Source organism: Buteo buteo, chromosome 21 (assembly GCF_964188355.1).
Source record: "Buteo buteo chromosome 21, bButBut1.hap1.1, whole genome shotgun sequence".
In the NCBI taxonomy this organism is placed as follows: Eukaryota; Metazoa; Chordata; class Aves; order Accipitriformes; family Accipitridae; genus Buteo; species Buteo buteo.
In genome coordinates, this window is record NC_134191.1 from 25,239,617 (window position 1) to 25,260,680 (window position 21,064).

The 21,064-nt window shown below is 37.2% G+C and overlaps 1 protein-coding gene across 6 annotated transcripts in view; it reads right to left on the reverse strand.

Moving 5' to 3' along the window:
- FAM120A (family with sequence similarity 120 member A) overlaps nucleotides 1–21,064 on the reverse strand; it is a 56,122-nt gene that overhangs the window by 11,196 nt on the left and 23,862 nt on the right. For 4 of the 6 annotated variants that reach the window (XM_075052799.1, XM_075052798.1, XM_075052797.1 and 1 more), the window contains exons 8-14: nucleotides 20,035–20,122; nucleotides 16,489–16,713; nucleotides 12,892–13,066; nucleotides 6,947–7,196; nucleotides 5,502–5,616; nucleotides 1,435–1,644; nucleotides 84–267 (exon numbers count right to left, since the gene is read on the reverse strand). In XM_075052799.1, the coding sequence (XP_074908900.1) occupies nucleotides 84–267; nucleotides 1,435–1,644; nucleotides 5,502–5,616; nucleotides 6,947–7,196; nucleotides 12,892–13,066; nucleotides 16,489–16,713; nucleotides 20,035–20,122 (1,247 nt within the window). Of the gene's footprint in view, nucleotides 1–81; nucleotides 268–1,434; nucleotides 1,645–5,501; nucleotides 5,617–6,946; nucleotides 7,197–12,891; nucleotides 13,067–16,488; nucleotides 16,714–20,034; nucleotides 20,123–21,064 lie in introns of all 6 variants that reach the window. The other 2 variants (XM_075052795.1, XM_075052794.1) reach the window with 1 other exon arrangement.

The window sequence follows — 21,064 nt, forward strand, 5'->3', positions numbered from 1 at the left end:
AAATCAGTTTGTAGTTTTGGGAATGTGAAAGAGAAGGTAACACTTCACACCAACATGTTTTGCACTGCTGTCCCATCACTTACCAGCAAAGCCTCTCCCCCTGCCCTGAGGTGGTGGGACTGGCCCAAAGTGTCGAGGATACATAGAAGCTGGATAGAAAGGCATGGCAGGTGGAGGTGGGAAAGGGAGAGGATGGTTCTGCCTGGAGAAATTTAATCCTTCTAGGATGCTCTGACGCATCTTTTCAACCTTGGCTGCCTGCTCAGCCTATGAATAGAGAAAAGGTCACAAAGAGATGTTAAAATTCTGATTTCAATTGTATAAAGCTAGATTTACACAACAAATTCAAAGAAGAAAGCAAAATAATAGAAGAGCAGATAACTACTGCAACCAACTTCCACAAAGCTAGCTAGAAAATTACAATAATCTGTCTTGTATACCTACTAATAGTTCAATGATACTTGAACTGTTCACAAGAAAATCTTTATGTATCGGCAGAGAGATGGGAGTCTAAATACCGAGACAGGTTAGAAGTTGATAACACAGAAAACAGTTTACAAGTTAAAAGGATTTTTCAGAAAGGAACCGAGAAAATTCTGTCTGTGGTCACCTGAACACTTAATGCAGCCCTTTAAACAGAATAATCATCATAAACCTGGACTGCAAAACAAAGTCTACGTAAACAGGCCAAAGCATGCCTGGAGGCTAACGAGCCTGAGAGGGACCACAGCCATCACCAATATTTCATCTATGATCAGTTTCCCTTGAGTGAGAAATAAGAGGAGGTAAGCTTTTTTGTTAAGATTTCATACCTCCCAAGAAGTATATTAAGAAAAAAAAAGTTTTGGTCATTCAGTAAACTGTTGATTTTTATCAGTTTCCTGTTTTTATGGTTAGATAATAACCTTGCATGATTTGGATACAACAAAAAACTAATTCATTTGTATTTTAAATGGTCGTAAGAAATGTGAAAAGATTTTGAGCTTAAGGACCATAAGAATGACTTCACAGTCTGTAAAATAAGTTAGATATCACAAAGTTTCTTTCACTGTAAAGCCATTGCAGCTTAGTCCCTTGTGAGCCTTGCTAGCTTGACCCAAAAAGATAGTACTTGAACAAATGACCAGGGAGAGTTTTCTACTCAGTTGTTCATTACATCACAACTGCATTCAAGTTTCTGTTTACAGAGAGAAAAACAATGAAATTAAAATTTACATGTTTACTGTTTCCAAATCTACCAAAATGCCATCTCAATCATCTATAACAGATAGGAGAGTAAACAGAGCTGAAAAATACCTATCAGCCATTCACCTCATATTTCTCTTTTAAAAGTAGAGATGATATGTGAAGTAAATGACTGATAAACCAACCACATTTAACACTTCTGAAAATCTGGCACACTTGATACTCTGTCACACTTCTGAAACTACACACCTGACCATCACAGAGGTCAATGAGCGGAACTTTCTCCCGGCTTGCTTTGATGAGTTTGGTCTGGAATAATTTTCCATCAAAATACATCCACGGACAGCAGTGCTCCCATGGAATTGGCTGTCCACAAGCATCATTTGCAAAAAGCGCCATATCGACACCACTCATAAATAAAGCAGACAGCTGAATTCCTCGGGGATCGAGATTCTCAATCTGTTTAAAAAAAAATTGTACATTTAGTAAGGTAATAAAGAGATGTAATTAAAAATTATTCCAATAGTTACATTATTTTCAGAACTCTTGGAAACAGAGCAATTTTAAGAGGTTGTCCAGACTTTTCACATGTAATTGCCAGTTTGACTAGAGGAAAGCACCAGAATCTATCACCTCTCTATGCAAAACTGCAATACTCAGGAAGGCTGTTGTTCCCATCCATCCACTGCAGAGGTGAGAGATAAAACAAAAAAACCTCTATTTTCTCAACCACAAAGCACAAGAAATTATTTCTAATATTTCTAAATATATTTTAATGTTTTAACTCAATTAATTATCAAGAAGTCAGTAAGTTTTAAATAAAATACTAATCTTTAATTTGTGGCATGTATTGTCTAAAACATGTAAGATGCATACTTTAGCTGCATTAAAATAATTGATAAATATGCAGTACAGAGTTTTTCAAACAATGCTAAAGCACGTTATGGCAAGGAAAAGCTTTAAAGACACTTAGAGGAAATTAGCAGTAGAAAATTTAATTTAAAAAATTATTTCAAATAATCTTGTGCTTCTGAGGTATTTTGTAGAAAGTTTCAGGAATGAGCTCAATGTTAGCACTCAATTTTTCTTCCCGTGTATCACATTTTGCTTCCAACTCCTTTATAACGGATTTTCTATTAGCTTGATTCAAGATATTGCTGTTAGAATGCATCTCTTATTAATGAAGTAAAGTTTATGCATACACCAGCTTTATTTAGGATGCAGGATAGATATACAAATGTAGAATTAAATAGTGAATAATAGCTGGTGGTGGAAGCAATAAAGGATTTGCTGGCAGTAAATACATTTTTAGCTCTGGCATAAGAAAGTATCACTAAGAGTGTTCTCTAAAATACTTCTGAAAATATCACCCCTTTCTTGGGAACATTTTCAAGACCTTAGTATTAAATTTTAAAATTAAACTACATTACCTTCCTTATGCATAAGCAACCTTTAAGATCCAAAAGACTATCCAGATCGTTTTGCAGATATGCAGCTGGGTTCAAACTCAGCTGCTCTTTCTGTCTGACTTCAACAAAAAGAGAAGCAGCTGCTTCATATGAAGACAGTAACAACATTACATGAAATATTGCATCTTTCAGTTAATCAACATGTATTATGGAAATGATCCATATTACTCTTCATGTATGATTTAAAAATAAAACTTGGAGAACAATTTCTGTTACACAAAAATATTGTATGCTGTTTACTGCTTGCCTTGTCTCTGCCTTTCGTGTTGGAAAAAGTATTTTCTCTGGGAATTCCTTTCTTAGATCCCCAAGACCAGCAATTTTCACAGTGGGGTTTCCTCCTCTTTGCATCAAATCTTAAGATAGAGGCAAGACTTTGCCAATGCATATAGATACCTTTGCCAAAATCTCTACCCCTAAATGTTATTTATTTATTGTGCTATTTTGAAAATGGACATTGAAGACTAAGTGGCTGATACACTGCTGTTCTTTGATGCATCCAGCCTTGCCTACAAAACTCATCTGAATTTCCACCGATACCCAGGAAAGCTTGGGGTAGATGTTTTGAACCATGCTCTCGTGGTTCTCATGAGACTTTAAAAGGCTCTCCGCAATGCTCGGCCAAGCCCAATGCTTGTCACCTCAGATAAGCTACGTACAGTTCTTCTGAACATATAGGATAACTCATTGTCAGTTCATTCCTTTGGCAGAGGTTGGCCTCATGCTTCCCTGAAGACAAAGTACTGTTCTTCATACAAAGCAGACAACTGTCATCTTTGGACCAGAATCTCCGGGGTTCTGAAAGACCCAGTAAGCACACAGGGCTTCCAGCATTAACTTCTAGTAAACACCTTGAAAAGGAGTTCCAGCAAACACCCAAATGATTCTCCTGACAGGATCTACATTCAGGCTGCTTTTAGGGAATTAGCCACAATGAGTACTCCTCAAAAATGCTATTCTTGGGAGTCTAATGCACTTATAATCCATGCCAGCAGCAATCCAATCCTAAGTGCTGAAGCAAACAAGCAGTCTTGCATGAACTCATCAGGTGTTCATTATAGCTGTCTTCATCCTGTGTTTCTTCAGATCTTTTCCAGCAACGAGGGAAAGGCCAAATAAACGTCTTCCTGTTGGATTTTATTTATTTATTTATTTATTTATTTATTATTTTTGCTTTTGACATTCATTCTTTGGTATATGGGAAGAGGATTTTGTTTTTCTGTTAACTCTGCCATTACGACTGCTAACATGTGAATTCTCTACTTGCTGTGTGACAAGTTCAAATAGATTCTGAAATGGATTCAGTTGTTTTCTTCCCCTTACATTTATTAGGAGTTCTAGGGTTACGTGCTGAGTTTCCACAAGCAGATTGATTTGGTTTATAGATTGAGACTGAGAAGCCCTTGCCAGGGTGCTACATGCAGGAATGCAACCCAGATTCTGCTCGTCACCCACAGAAGAGAAATAGTCACTTGCTGGCTTTGAGAATGCTCTTGCAGACTTGGTATTAGTGGCAAAATATTCCTCAGAAAAGTCTAATAGCTGTAATTACTGTTTCTTCTGAGAAAAACGGTGCTAGGATTGCTGCTTTTGTCTGTGCCCCTCTGCAGTGTGTACCTGTGAATGTGAACAAACTTGGGAACCAAGTACCTTCTCCTTCCTGATTTAACTAAGGACAGCATGTTATCCAGGCACTGCTAGGAGCAGAACTGGTCAGTAGACTTTCCTGACTTGAGCCCTACAGTACCTAAAGACTATCTATCCGAAATGACTTCTTCAACATGAAGTTGCATGATGAAGAGACGATCAGCATCTCATCTCCTTTGCTATGTTGATCATCCATGCAGACAGGAGATAAGATGGATCACCTCCAGTTGTGCATGCCCTATACATCCTAATACCTCCCATAGCTTCCAGTTATCAAATACACTATTGGGCTTAAGATACATTATGTAGAAAAAAGTATCTAAAATTATTTCCATTCAGAAAAATGTTTGCTTAAAAAAAAAAAAGAGGACTAAATTCTACCGTTTTATTCAGAGAACTTCATAGTAGGTTCTGAACAAATCTTGAAGAGCAAACAAAGTAAAAGCAAAACCCAAATCTTGTATATTTTAGCTCAAAGGCTACAAGAGGAAAGTTCACTGTGAACATATGAAGGTTGAATGGAGAAATCCCCCAGAGTAAGACAATGTTGCACAGATTGATAGCTGTTCTGTATTTACAGTAAGGATACCACACTAAACAACTCTATCAATTAGCCAGCAGTATTTACTTCATATAATACTACTGTATTAGAAAAAAATAGAAACTTTGAGATCTTAACTTTTAAAATCCTCAAAATAATTATTTCTACAATTTTGTGAGTATTATTAAACTTGTCCCTTTTTTTCTCCTGCATTTTTCCATTCAAGATTATGCAAATCTCCCTCCACTTCTACGCTTGGCTGCAAAAATATTTTGAATGCTGAATCATGAAAAAATACCGAGGTTAGTATTTAAAAACAGCTACACAAGGAGAAAGTCTTTTTTTTTTTTTTTAAGCTTTTCAATGGAAGCAGATTTGTTTCAAACTTCCAAGAGACAATTACTTAAGAAATTATGAGAAAAGGTTCTGCAGTATAGAGTATGTTTAAGATTTTAGTTACCTATCTAAGCAGTGAAAGAGAACTGATTATCAATCTTTGCAACACTTCAAAATACTAAGATTATTATTTTGGAAAGTATAGGTAATTATGCAAGGCTTTTAGTGAGACAGGCACATACACATCACCCACTACAGTTAACAATATGGTTCAGCTGGGAAAAAAAATCTCTTAAATTATGGAGGTTATAGTTAAGAATTACCTTGAGTTCCTGAAGCTGATCAGGTTCATAGAGCTTTGGAGACAATGCTTGGGCAAGAAAAGCATCAAGTTCCTGGCGACGAAGTATACGAACCCCTGGCCACTGTACCATATACCTACAGCGAAAGCCCGTAATTATTCAGAAGCTTCCTTTAATAGGTAGATCAAGAGGTATTTTATGTTATCAGCAGTCACCAGAATGGAACAACAAGAAAATCTTCTTTGTTGTCTAGACTTGAATAGTTGAAAAGGCCAAAACACTAAATAGATTTGAAGTTTAATTTTGTTTAAATTCATATGGAAGAGCTACTGGCTGGGAATCAGTTATGCAAACCCCGCTTCCAGTGAAGAATGGGAGGACATGCCACCAAAATAGAATTTGAAACATAAGTGGATTCTGATACATCTAAAAAGAAAATAATATAAAGATTAATGGTCTTTTTATAAAGACTAACAGTTAAAGGACTTTGTGAACATGTTTTCCAGATAACACATTACTCTAGCCCGTGAATTTTATGCGCATCATGCCTTAATGAACAACAATTTATATATGCCACGTGTCACAGGAGAGAAACACGCTGTCCAAATGAAATGAGGAGCTCTGCTTTAAGATTCCATACGGGTAGACTATTTTTTTGTATACTTACTATTCTATAAGGAAAAAAAGAAAGGAGTTTTAGTGTTCAAAAGGCAAGAAGAGGTTTAATAGAACTGAAAGCAAATTTACATTTATCGCTCTCAAAACTGGGTTAAAATTTTTCGTGTGCAACATGCTAACCTTGAATTCTGCCATATTTGTAAGCTACTCATATTGAAATAATCACCCCTTCCCAAAAGGGTAAGCGGATCTCAATTCCTCAGTCAGTTTTCAATCTGAAAATTAAACAGGTAAGTATTTTGGAACTTGTGACTTCCTCTTTGAAAAGCTGAAGTATGCAATTAATACTTCAACTGCTGGTTATCCATCGTCTCAACTAGATGAGCAATTCTAACACAGGGAATCTAACACATCACAGACAGAGTATCATTCATGTGGACTTTGTATCCTGATAAGCTGCTGTGCAGCTGTTCTCCGAAGAACTCTCTTGCTTTACAACTTTACCAACACAGCCCTTGAGACCCCAAATGTTATTTTTTAGTGAGTTGAAGCCTAGATTATAGTAAACTAATTCAAATGCTACAGTGGCCTCTTTGCAACACAAGACTTTTTTTGCTCCTCCCTTCAGTCCTCTAGAGACTGAAGAAAGAAACGTTGAATATACAGCATGCTTTTAAGACACACAGCAGCAATGTTTCTAAAAACAAAACAGACCCCTTCTCCTAGTGATGCTGCAAATATGAATTAACACTTTCTATACTCATGGTTTAATACAACGTTAAATACATCAGAGAGATTACGCAGTAAAACCTTTCCTTCATTCTGTTTTACCTTAAGGTTACACTGACCTTAGTACACAACAGAGCACCATAAGATGAGTGGGCACATTAGTTGGATTGAGCATTGCTGGTGTATCTGATCTCATACAGGCCAAAAACGCCCTCATTCTTCGGTTCTTGTCTTCTACTGCTTTTCCCAGCCACAGCTTCTTCAGATTAGGACAGGTCCATTCCCTGAATGCAAGTGCTTCCACCAGCTCAGGGGTTTGTGGAGATTTTCCTTTGTAAGCAGCCCATTCTTTAATTATCACTGGTGAAACTACAAAATGGCAACAGTTGAAAGAAAACATTCTGAGTTAAAAAGCAGGGTATATTTAAAACTTTGTATGCAAGAGACTTTGAATCAAAAAGCATCACTTCAAGAATGCAATAGATACCAATGTTCTGGATTACATTGCCAAATTGATAATTCAAAGTCTGTACCGACCATCTTTCAATTCTGATCACTTACAAATTAAGTGCATGCAACCAAGTGTACACTAGGAATGTTACATTAGTATTTTCAAATTAATATACAACATAAAGGAACTACATATATTTTTCTAAAACAAACAGCATAATTTGAAAATGCTATTTTCCACTTCCACTAAAATATCTGTGTCATTGATGAAAAACCTACAGTGATAAATAAAAATAGTACATAAATACAAATACATTCCATGTGTGGTTTATTAAGAACAATATGATCCTAGCGCTTTTACTCCGATCAGAGTTGAAACTTATGTTATACTTCTTTGTTGTTGTTCAACTACCACAATGGAATGACATCTCAAATATGGGTGGGTTTGGTGGGGGTTTTTTTGCCTAAAAATTTTACAAAATATTACTTTACTTAAGCCTTTCAATTTACTGCACTGCTTTCTATTCAGAGGTTAGTATTTTTGTGTCTGCTAAGCTCTCTTTCATCCACAACAAAACAAAGACTGTTCAACTCTATATTGCTGCTAAATCATATCCCTTTTTGTGTTTGAAGGCGAAGAAAACAGAACACAAGTTTTAAAAAAAAAAAAAAAGAAAAAAAAAAAAGGAAAGTCAAGACTGACAAATGATACCTTTGGCCTTGGAATGACCCCAAGTTTGACACAGCTCAAAATCTGTTTACACCCTTCTTAACTCAGAGCCCAGTTATGCAGTGTGGAAAGATTCACGAAGCTTGTTAGTGCAGCTTCAGGTTACAGCCTGGAGAGATTCACTGCAGGAGCACAGACCTACTCTTTCTGCTAGAAATCTTTCTGTTACACATCGAGAAGAGAGTACTACTGGTGCCAGGATAGCCCTTACAGCTACAAAGCCTCCTTCAGCAATCAGACATCAGCCTTACAAGTAATTTTACAATTAGGGGCAGGCAAACCATGGCAGAGGTGATGACTGGGATTAAAAAAAGAACCTCCAGAACAGCCCAAGGCACTCACATGCTTTTCTGGAATAAAACTAGTCCAGCATTATAGCTACATTTCACAGAGCTCAGGGTAAGTTTTACAAAGATAACATGCAGCAATGAAAATAAATATTCTGATATATTTAGTTGGTAGCCTCACTACAAAATCATGTTCTATTTTGGTTGCTACTGGTTTTTATATGCCCCCAAGCTATAGAAGATGGGCTCTAGCAGCCAGCAGAGCCACTCTGTTATTTGTGCATAGAAGTTTTCACTTCTTGTTTAGGCCTGGCACAGTAAACATGAACAAATAAAAGGATGTATTTTATGTAGGCCTTCAAAGACTTGTTTAGTTGCTTTAGGTCTTGGAAGCAAGAGATACGTTGGGACCAAAACTGCTTAGCTCTCTCAGCAAACAGACAGGAAACACACTGAGGCTACTATGCAGAACAGTTTAATCTGTTAGCAATAAAAAACCCCCAAACTGTTGACAATCGACATAAAATAGTTCTTTGTGTTTTGGAGTTCTTTTTTTCTTTCGTACAACCTCCTTTTGACAATAGAGGTGATACTCCTAGCCACACTCAGTTCCTCGGTTTGGATGCCCCTCCAGAGGCAAGCAGATGCAAACTCTATGTGCCCATCACATTTAAGCACCCCCAGATGACCACTTCCTCAGCTTCTACACCTCCTGTAACAGCAGACAACAGCAAGGAAACAGAGCTGTACACAACACAAATGTTTCTTCCACATATATTTCACATATAAAGACCTCAAGCTTAGAAGAAGCTTGTCCGTGTTTTCTATCTGCAATCCTATGTTTCAACATTCAAATTTGGTTCAAAGCTTTTAATCTGGGGATGACCCACGACCCTATGAGGTTAAGGCCACAGGAAGAGTACCTCAGTTTGCTCTCAAAACATTTCATCTTCAGTAAGATGCTACCTGTAGAGGTCACACTGGAGATCCACCCTGGCTTCAAAATTTTGCAAAGTAATGGTTATTATGGGAAAGGTAACCATGCTTCTTGCAGAATGGTTTAACATGAAGGTCACTCTAGCAGACTGGCAAACAGTATCCTCTCTGAATGATGGGGATGAGGAATTACAGCTGTATCATTTGACAAGTAACTGTAGCACTGTTCACCCAAATTTAGCATTTAACATAACAGACGAATTGAGGATGTGTCCACATCCACTTATTTCTCCAGGGCATTTCTTACACCTTTGACAATTCTGTACTGGGACTGCTGCCAAAACCAGTCTTCCTCAGCTGCTGAGGATCTCTGTCCTCAGAGGAACATTCTGTGTTTTCCTTCCAGGACTTCCACTTGGAGATAAGCAATGTCACCCTTGAAGACTACATTAGCTACAACGAACACTCAGGACCAGTGTGTTCAGCCACAACATCACAGTGCTAATTATACTGTTTTTCATACTAAACTTCCTCCTGCTGCTGATCAGCAGATCTGAATACTCAAAGTAGCCTAAGCAACTGCACAATATATTGACATCTGCTTTGAACATTACCCTCACGACACTTTAAGGTCAATCCAAGTAAAAAAGGTCAGCATCAATCTGCATTAGGGTAACCTGCTTGATAAACATGTGAATGCTGTTACAGGCTCTGAAGTCATTAGCAATGGCATCCTGCACACTCAAGCTGTCTGTTAGAGCCCTTGTTGCTCACTACAGCTCAGGTGGTTTTAGTATACTCTTTGCATTTTTTTCATGAACTGAATGTGAGGTGGGAGGTACCCAATATGACTAGAAGATGAGCTAGCTAATGCAGATTAATCAGGCCTCATTTTTAACCTTATAATCTTTACTGACAGCACAGCTTGAGCTAAGCATGCTTGATTTTGCAAAAGGGCTACTGCCCAAGATATGGCTTTCCTTTTGGCAGAAACAGCACCAGCTGAATACATCCTTGATGGAGAACAGTACATCACAAGGTGGCTAGGCTTAAAATAACAAACCTTTGGATCCAACCAGGAGTTATAACAGCTTGCACAAGTGTGCATTTTTCCACAAAGTGGAAAGGGCAGATGGTTTAATCTACACATAAGTATTTATCAGAACACGGGGAATAACCTCTTTCAGAGCTTGAAGAGTCAGTCAGACACTTGGTTTCCATCTCCTCAGAAGAAAGGGCAGCTCAGCCAATGCTGTGCCCTTGGCAGCAAAAGCACAATCAAGAACTTTGTGATTCAGCTTTTCATATCCTCTGGGAGCAGACATGAGGACATGTACAGCAAAGGCATTACTTAGCAGACAATTATCACTGAAGAACCTGACTGACTACCTCTTCCAACAGATCTGTTGTTTTTCATTGGCTTTTCAACTACATAAAAATAATAATAAAAGACAGGAAGTCATCCATTTTATGAAAGACCCATTATCCTGCTGTCTATATATTTAGTAGTAATACTGACGTGTCAGTTTATTATGTATTTCTCATAGCCTCCTATAACCCTTGCATGCAACATACTTGCAAATTATTCATGTACAATTATTATGTTGCCAGCATTGTGGTTTGTACAACAAAGATGACAGGATTTTACATATTAATATATTCATTACCTCTCTACATAAGTCTTAAGGACAATATACATTTCTTTAGAAATTAATTTCTTAATTCTCTTAACGTCTCTTAATTCTTAAATTTCCTCTTAATGGTCTTAATTACTGTGTTTCATAGCTTACTCATTTTTGAGAGCAGCAAAAAATTAAGACACTGAAGGAGAATCAGCATCACTAATTCATTACAGCCTGGGTCCTCAGAAAAGTTAGCAAGGGCTAATGTGTGTGACTAATCGATCTGAGAAATCTGCTCTTGTCTCTTAAGACACTATTCTCTCCTTCCGTCTTGCATAGCCTGTCGAATTCTTGCTACTTTGTAAGAGAGGTGACCAAAATAAATGTGTTCCTGCAACATAGCCCTTTCAAACCACATGCTTGCATCTTAGCTCGAATCCATCTTTACTAGCATGTTTAGCTTTGAGAAGCAACTAACTTTTGGGCAGACGTTCAAAAATTTTTTTTTATTTTTTTAAGAGCGTGGTCAGTCCTAAGATAGAAGTAGGTCAGTAGCTGAATGTGTCCTGCAGCAAGATTTGCCAGAGCTCCTGTAACTAAATCAAGTCAGCAGTAGCATTCTTAGCCTCCATTGAAAATAAACCTCTGAAAAGCAGTATAAATGAAGAGAAAATAGAGATTATATAGGTTTCCCCACTAGCTGACAGAGAACATTCTAGGTTTACAAGATAAAAACATTTGGAAAACTGAAGCAGACCTTCAGCACTCAGCTACTTCACCCCTACAAACATTGTAGTACACTTTTAAGGACAGAAGTCTAATGAGGATAAAAGAATACTGCAAATAACATCACTATTTTAATTCTGAAATAACCTTGTAACCTGAAATACTATGTTGTGTGAGTTTAAAGAATTAAGAAGTTTGTGACAATACGTATGCTGAGATATTACTCAAGCAGGGTAAATACTAATTCCCACAAAATAACTGCCTAAGATAAAACAGTTTTCCAAACATCATTGGAAGATTATCACCTTCACTACAAATGTACATAAACATTTCATAATTAAAAATGGAAAGAGAAAAGGGAATGAACAGAAAGTTTATAACTGATTATTATTTTTATCCTTTTACACCTGAAGACTGTGAATGACGCTTTCATACATTCTAAATATCTGATTCTTAAATTTAGTCTACTGACAGCAGACTCCTATATATAAATACTTCTGCTGCTGCTGCTGCCACCATTCACTTAATGCTTTAGCATTCCTTTAACCTTTATAAGATGCTACTGTAAAGTTCACTCATTTCCTTGTATGCATTTCATTACAAGAAAAACACTCTAGAATGAGGAGGTTGAATTTTCTGGAATGACAGTAATTCCTTGAAGCAGAAGACTTAAAAAGACAACTTCCAGATTAATATGAAGATTAACATTCATCCCTCTGAACTAGCAAAAGGAACTTTTGACAAGTCTGTTTGCAAAATTTTAGTCTGTCTTCACCCAGGTCTACCTTTACTTATATTACACCTGGCTTCTGCAGGTTTTAAACCAAGTTTTTATATGCCAATACCTGAAAGATACTAGAGACCTGCAAATTTCACTGAAGTACATTTAATTATACATTTGGGAAGACAGGGTAAGTTAACATATGCACACCTCATTTTTGAAAAAATATGCACATTTGTATGCATATGCACAGAATAGAATTTTCCTATAATCGTATACTTTGAAAATTACATCACAAACTGCCATTACTTGCTGCAAGCCTGATAGCCGCTTGAGCATAGTTTTTAAAAAAGAAACCCCAGAGCTTGCTTAGAAATGGTTAACATTCATAGTTCTTAAACTACTATAGGAAATAAAATTTCAAATTAACATCTTTTTCTATTATCCATGGGATCAAATAAGCCATAAATTCCTCCTGTGTTAGCTACACCGATTAAATCTTAGGAACTACCCTCATTCAAATCACAGTACAAATGGATATGAAAACATAGCAAAAGGAAGAGAAATAAAGAATGGCTTCTACAGTACATACATTCTGGTGGAAGTCTGTTCTTTCTAAAAGCAAGTCTTTCAGTTTTCTTTCTGCTTTCTGCCAAACTAAACAGGACTCCGTAAACATACTGACGAACTGGCCTATAAAGGAGAGCAGCAGGAGGCAGGTCTTTGTTGGCTTCATCTTCTATAGAAACAGCAATTTTGATTTCACCCTTCGGCATGAAAGAAAGCAGAAAAATACGACATGTTATAGTGAACAGAAAGCATTTAGGTATGCATGGTAACTCAATCCAGCGCTAACATACATCTCATCTAGTCAAGAAAAATGTTATTCACCAGTAATGTGGATCTTAGGTATGTGAAGGTAACACCAGAGGAGGATTACCCTACAGTCTACTTGCTTTCTTCCAATATCTCTCCAGGCTCTGATTATCCCTGTTGCTTTCCTCTCTCTCTTCTCCATCACATACTTTTTTTTTTTTTGTCTGGACTATCTGCAGGTGAGGATTACCTAAATATTGATCTTCAAATATGGATACTTTGAAGAGTGATATAGTAGACATAGAAATACAGTAATGCACTTTTAGAAAGTCAAAGCACATTTGAAGCTGATCTAGATTTCAGATGGTTATTTTAAAAAAATATTCATGCTGTCTGAAAACACCAGTCTGACTTTTTGGTGCAAGGATTTGAAACAGTGTTGGGAACTAACTATAAAAAACAACATTATGAGAAGACCTGGTCAAAAAATCATAACTGGGTATTACATAAGCAAGGTTGGTTTTGAATGTATAGAAATAAAGCTTTAGCATTTTGTACTTTTTCAGAAAAAAGCATGAAAGAACCTTCCAACATTCTCTCTCAAAAAAGCAGCAACATGCTATATTTTCTGAGTCTGCACATCCAACCACGTTAAGATTTTCTTGGAAAACAACTGACTTCACTGCATTGCTCCCAAACATCAGCCTTTATTTTCAACACTGAAAAGCAAGTGCTCTGTTTTGCTTATACTTTAAAAAAAAAAACTTTAAACTGTCCCAGCAATGAATACTGTAAGTGACATCTTGGAGTGATTACATTAGGACATTGTCAGGTTTAACTCGGACAATGCTACTTTAGGTATAAGGTATGTCTAAAAGTCTCTCTCTCTACACAACAGCAACATAACCTAGAACACCTCTATGTGCCAACTTCTAAAGAATCCCATAATTATACAACAAGATCTGTCAGTGTATCCATGATATACTTCAGCTTCCCTGTCCATGCTTGTTCAAAAGCATTTCAGATAGTGGGGAAAGAAAAAGTCTTAAGTACTACTGATTTATTTTTTATGCAGCCATCTCTAGACTGACCTTTTTTTTCTGTTGGGAGAGGATTTCTCAAATGCAGGCATTTAATTCGTTTCCTCCCATCGTGAGATACAATACACCAAGTTGGGCAGGAGTGTTGATCTGCTTGAGGGTAGGAAGGCTCTACAGAGGGATCTGGACAGGCTGGATTGATGGGCCGAGGCCAATTGTATGAGGTTCAACAAGGCTCAGTGCTGGGTCTTGCACTTGGGTCACAACAACCCCATGCAGCACTACAGACTTGGGGAAGAGCAGCTGGAAAGCTGCACAGTGGAAAAGGACCTGGGGGTGTTGGTCAACAGCCGGCCAAATATGAGCCACCAGTGTGCCCAGGTGGGCAAGAAGGCCAACGGCATCCTGGCCTGTATCAGAAATCGTGTGGCCAGCAGGACTAGGGCAGTGATTGTCCCCCTGTACTTGGCGCTGGTGAGGTCGCACTTCGAGTCCTGTGTTCAGTTTTGGGCCCCTCACTACAAGAAAGACACTGAGGTGCTGGAGCACATCCAGAGAAGGGCAAGGAAGCTCGTGAAGGGTCTAAAGAACAAGTCCTGTGAGGAGCGGCTGAGGGAACTGGCGTTGTTCAGCCTGGAGAAAAGGAGGCTGAGGGGAGACCTTATCGCTCTCTACAACTACCTGAAGGAGGCTGTAGTGAGGGGAGGGTCAGTCTCCTCTCCCAAGTAACAAGTGATAGGACAAGAAGAAATGGCTTCAAGTTGTGCCAGGGGAGGTTTAGGTTGGGTATTAGGAAAAATTTCTTCACTGAAAGGGTTATCAAGCAACTGGAACAGGCTGCCCAGGAAAGTGGTTGAATCACCATCCCTGGAGGTATTTAAAAGATGTGTAGATGTGGTGCTTAGGGACATGGTTTAGTGGTGGACTTGGCAGTGTTAGGTTTACAGTTGGACTTGATGATCTTAAGGGTCTTTTCCAACCTAAATGATTCTATGATTAAACATCAAGTAGTATTTAAATGTACTAAGAATATTTGGCTATGCAAAATGTGAAACAGAACTGACATCAGTGGTCTTCATACACCTTTTGATTCTCCTCCACTTTTCTTTGATAAGGAAGAGAAGTGTAAGAACACAGCAGCCAGTACAAGTTATGGTGCAAAATAAACACATGGGAAATAGGAAATCCAAACCCCAACCCTGATTCAGAAACTTTTCTTTTTATGCATTTCAGATCCTGCCTATGGACCTTATTGTCCTGAAGCAGATTTTCAAGATGAATATAAGTTAACAGGAATGTGGACCGTGCCATTTTGCTAGATGCTGTACCAATATGTACACTGAATGGGCTTGATGTACAAGAACCAGTACTAACCATTTTTAACTCTAAAGGGGAATATTAAAGTCATCTTGTTCTGGGACTCATCTGTTTGCATTTAGAAGGAACAACAAACTTAGGTCTTTTGAAACTAGATTAAGTCAAATACAGAGTTGTGCAGCAACACCACTAGTCTGGCTCCGGTTCAACACAAAGCAGACTTCAGCAGCTTCCCAACACACTGAAACAGGTTATCGCTGCTTAGTTCTGTAAGAAGCTCTCCCCTGCTTTTCAAGGTGTCCTTGTGTGGACATTTAGATAGATTTTTTTTTACCAGACACATTGAGCAGACAAAGAGTCCTAGGCTGTGTGAAAACACTTACAGCTTACCTGGCATCTGAAGGCTAGCACATAAAATAGCCAAGCCAAAAAAAACCCCAAGCCATCAGAAATGTTCTGCCAAACTAAAATGAACAAAAGTTCAGAACATCACGGAGTTAATCTATAATTACATTTTAGGATTATACAAAGGGGATTTCTTATAGCTGCTATGTTTCTATCAGGGCTAGCTACCAGGGATGGGAGGGATCGGACTGTGGGGGAAAACAATCTAAGTATTTTTGAACACTGAAAATGGAATAGACTTGGCACAGACACCAAAGCACATATGCAGTTTTTAAATGGAAATGGACTCTACACAAAAACACACACATATATATAGACACACAGATACACACACATGCAGAGATATAAAAATATCTACATATATTCAAGAAAAATGATTAATTTTGTAAGCAAACACTTCTAATTACAGTCTTCTCCTGTCTATTGGAACAATATACCAGACCAGATGAGTGGTTAGAAAATAGGGGAAAAAAATTGTTAGAAGCACTAAAAATGGACTAAACCTCAAAGCATTAAAAAGGATGTAAATTTATGATTTTTAGTCAGAAATGCAAGTGCAATTATCTTTACAGAATTGTTATTTCAGAGTACATAATTTTTAACTATCATACCTTGGTTAGGACATGAAAGATGTAGGGATACATTAACCCCTTCTTGTGCCTGTGTTCTGCCACTCTTAATACTTCAGGTGCTACAGGAGGTAATGGAGGGGTAGTAATATCCATGTGGTTTCTGGTGGGCATTGACAACAGGCATGGGATTTGTGGATTACTGGTTTGATTCCCTTTGACATCAGCTGCCTGACTTCCTGAAGAAGCACTAGAGGAACCTTCTGCCTATAACAGAACATACAAAATAAAGTGCTTTTGAATGTGTATGGAAACATACCAGGAGATCAGCCAAGAGAAACAGCAAATTTCCTTCTTCACCCACAATGAAAATAGTAAATCTTCACATCATGTTGTATCAGTATGTAGAATACATTATCCAAAGCTAGCTAAAAGACTTTCAGAAAATGTAAACTTTCAGCCATTGTTTGCTAGCAGAAGCAAAATTACTGAAAAAAATAAATATTATGGTAAAGCTTTAACTTATTAACAGCAACAGTAATCATTATTTTAATTTTTAATTGCACATACAGAAGGGGGACCGATGACCTCTTAATGAAATGTGAATGACCTCTTAACTAAGTATTTCCAATATGCTACCAGCGAAATGGGTTAACTGACAGTCACAAAGTCTGTAATTTATCCAGACTTCCATTAACACATCCCTTCTCAGTTTTCATTTCTAAATGAAGCAGGTAAAACTACATAGTTCAATTGAAAGACATTTAAAATATATAGTGTCTGAACTCAAAAGCCCTGTAAATGTTTTGTTGTTTTGGTTTTTTTTAAAATAAAATTCTTTCGTAAAGAAGCAGCAGCAGCAGCTTGTAAGAGAAAAATGGCAACGTTTTCTGACTGCAAGATAAAAGTGGCATTTTATTCTATTTCTGGAAATGTAGTTCACAAATTTATAGGAAAAATATGACACACAAAAATATACTGTAAACCTCCCAGTGAATAAGCCTTTTGTAAGCATTTATGTTATATCTCTCACAGATACTACCAAAAAAAGTAGAGTTCATTCCCCAAAATCCTTGACTTCAAAACAAAGCTTTTTTTAGCTTAGGAGTTCATACTAGTTTTGTGCCTATAAACCATTATAGTAACATTAAAAAGTTTTGAGACTGAAATTTAATTTATTCACTTGATGATACATCACACATGAGTATTTTTACAATTTGTGTAGAAAACTTCACATTCTTCATAAGACTTTAAAAGGAAAGCTGAAACAGAAATGGCAAAAGCCATGAAATCCCACAGAACGAGTAACATAAAAAACAGGCCCAAACAAGCTCAGCTTGTTCACTACAGGCTCTTATGAAAAATACAAACTTGCATGTAAAAAACAAAAAAAACCCACATAACCTCCAAAACCTTTCTATAGAAAGGTGTATATTAGCAAAAACATGCTCTAGCAAAATTTCAAAGGGGCAATATTATTTTCAGATTACATTTTAAGCACACAATCAAAGAGGATGTTACTGAAAGATTATATTTCAGAGTTGGTAATCTAGACTTCATTTTATTTATAAAAATGAAAATATACAGAAGAAATGGTTAAAACCTGTAATCCAGAACACTTCTAACAAAATATACAAATCAGAATGTTTTTATAAACACGAGCTATCACAGCTCTATTAATTCTGTATTATATTATCAAATATTTCTTTATCTGTTTAAGGATTTTTGTCCCCATCTTCTACTACCCCAGCAACTAAAAGTCAGTGATACTGGACCACAAAGAGAAGTTTATAGAACTGCTGATTATTGAGGGCACGGAGGGCAGAAGACAAAAACTCCCAAATGATAGCAATGCTTTCCCTGTTTGCACTACCCAGGTTCCTCCTGGATTCACTCCAGCAATATTCAAACACCTAAGCTGAGAAACTACCACAGTTAAAAGTATTTTCTTTTCTTTACTGATATACAACCACCCAAATGAGATGAGTATACCTTTGTCATGTATAATCATGCAGTGAGACAACTACGAGCAAGGAATTTTGACATTTAAGTCAAGTGAAAGGAGCGTCAACATTGCTGCTTCCTGCCTGATCTATGCTACTTTTTCAGCACTTTAAATCACCTCAGAAATTCACATAGCTCATTCAGTTGAAATCTTCAGGAAATATTTCTTTTTTTTTAAATCATTGATATATAACTCTCTAGGAAATGAGTTCATCTACAAAACGTACTCATAATCCTCCATGCCATGCTCAAAAGATGCAACTGTCTTCTGCTACTGAAGGCTGAAGAAGTGGTTTGATATAAAAAAAAAAAAAAAGCAAGTAAAACTCACAAGCATTTATACATTAAATTGGATGCACTTAAGTTGGACTCCATGCATATATCTATTGGAAAGTTTAATCACTGCTTATACAGCTCTAATTCTGTATGTATGAAGACAGGCAGCCAGACATGCCGTGCAGCATGTCCCACCCATCCATTGCCCAGCTCCAGGGCAGGCACCACTGCTGCTGCTGCTGCTCCCCGCCTCTGCAGGACATCCTGCTGTGCAGCACACATGCGGGGCTGCAGCTGGGACGCACCGGGCCAATACAGAGGAGAAAGGAATGTAATAGGTCAAATTAGCATTTGCATATGGTGACTAATCCACAGGCAGATACAGTTATCGTACGGGGCGTAGTCTGCAAAAATAATAACCACTGATGGATGAAATCATCAGCTTGATATTTTAAGCACAAAGCCCAAGTTTACTGGAATTTCTATGCCAAAGATACAGGGAAAATGTTCTGTTTGTCTACAGCATAAGTAACTCATGATTGGGTCTTTTTGACACAAAGTTAACAGCTGGTGTACAGTTCCATCATGAAGACGCAGAGGTATTAAGTGCAAATGCTTTGAATGTTCTTTCCAAACATGGTTCAAACTTGGAATAGACCATCATACTCTTAATTCGACAATGGTTTTAAATCTTGAAGAAATTTAATAGGATAATATTAAGTCTTTATCAAGGGTTTAGTCATCCCATCCATTCTTAGTTAAGTAGCAATACAGTCTAACTGGTCCCACAGAGCTACTTTAATATGTATTATGTGAAATTCATACCAGGTGGTTATGAAGGACTTTTACTCCTCAGCTGAGCTTTAACACACATATAATGGTCTGTGGCTAACATTGAAATATGTTAGAGCTGTTCTCACTACACTGTTGGTTATATGACATGGACTCTGAACCCACAGACACTTAGATCACTATACTCCTTAGTAAAAATCAAAATAAGGCACTACTGTAAACATGGGATAGCAATATCTAAGGATAAGATTGTTAGCTAAGGAGTAAACAAGTTTATTGATTTCTTTCTATTTTGTATTTTCTAACACATCCTTTTTAATTTTCATTTTTATGTATATGCTACAATATTCCTTGGAAAACTTACTGTACTTTAAAGCTATTGTTTTGTAATTCACAAAAAATGTGTAAAGGCTTACACTAAATCCTACAGATCAATATTGAAAATTCTACTCAGAGTTTGTTGTAAAGCTTTAATACAAAATAATAAAATGTGATGTTTGGAACTTAAGGAATTACCTTTGTTTGGTCTCCCAGCTCTCCACGAGTTTGACTTTCTGACTGGGTTCCTGTTTTTTCCCAGCCTATTTTGTTCCCACTGACATGGCTGAAGGACAACATAAAGAAAAACATCATATTAAAGTGCTGTTTAAGATACAATGGGATAAATCCTTTGTGACTGTTACTGGAACTATGGGCCGGAGACTGTGATTTTAAGGGATGCTTTGTATTAGAAACGTCAATTTGTAGCAGTCTTGAAGAGACTTTAATACCGCCATTTGTTCATTTACACTATGTCAACATTTGGATTGTACTGAAAAGCTGTATGTTACAATGACTAAATAATGTTCATGCAGGAAAAATTCTTGATTGAACTTTAAATATTTGTCACTATGCCAAGTAATGTCCCTCAATTAGAGGGCTATTTTTCCAAACTGCAATATAAATGACACTGTCTAGATTTCAGTTTCTAAATTTATTCAACATTTATTGCATAAAATGCATAAGGCAACACTATCAAAAATGCTGAAAAACATCTTGTATTGTTTTTTTCTAAAGCAGGTACATTTCCAGTTCTGTGCTGCATGGAAGCCATGCAAACTTACTCGATTTACTAAGCAAAACACATGATAATATTTAAAGTTGATAGACTGCATCAAAATAGTGAAGTCCAAGCCATCATGCATAATTGTAGACACATTCAGAATTTAATACCCAGTAGTAACATACTATTATATACAACCCCAGATTTTTAGAGGCAATCACAGACCTGGTACAGCCCCAGGCTTTGATTCTCACACAGTAAGCCACTACACCTAACAAGACAAAGGTAAACACGAACTGCCTCTGTTTAAATTTCCTTTTTGTAGGTCAGGAAGCAGTAATTAAATGAAAGTCTGCACAACTTTATATTGCCAAGGACAGACATACGATCTAGTGGAAGTCAGAAACACTTCTGCAGTAAACAAGGCACATTAGTAGAACAGAGCAAAAACAATTTCACTGCTGCTTTGTTCCACACATAGCCTGTCAACGAGGGCTCTTAAGT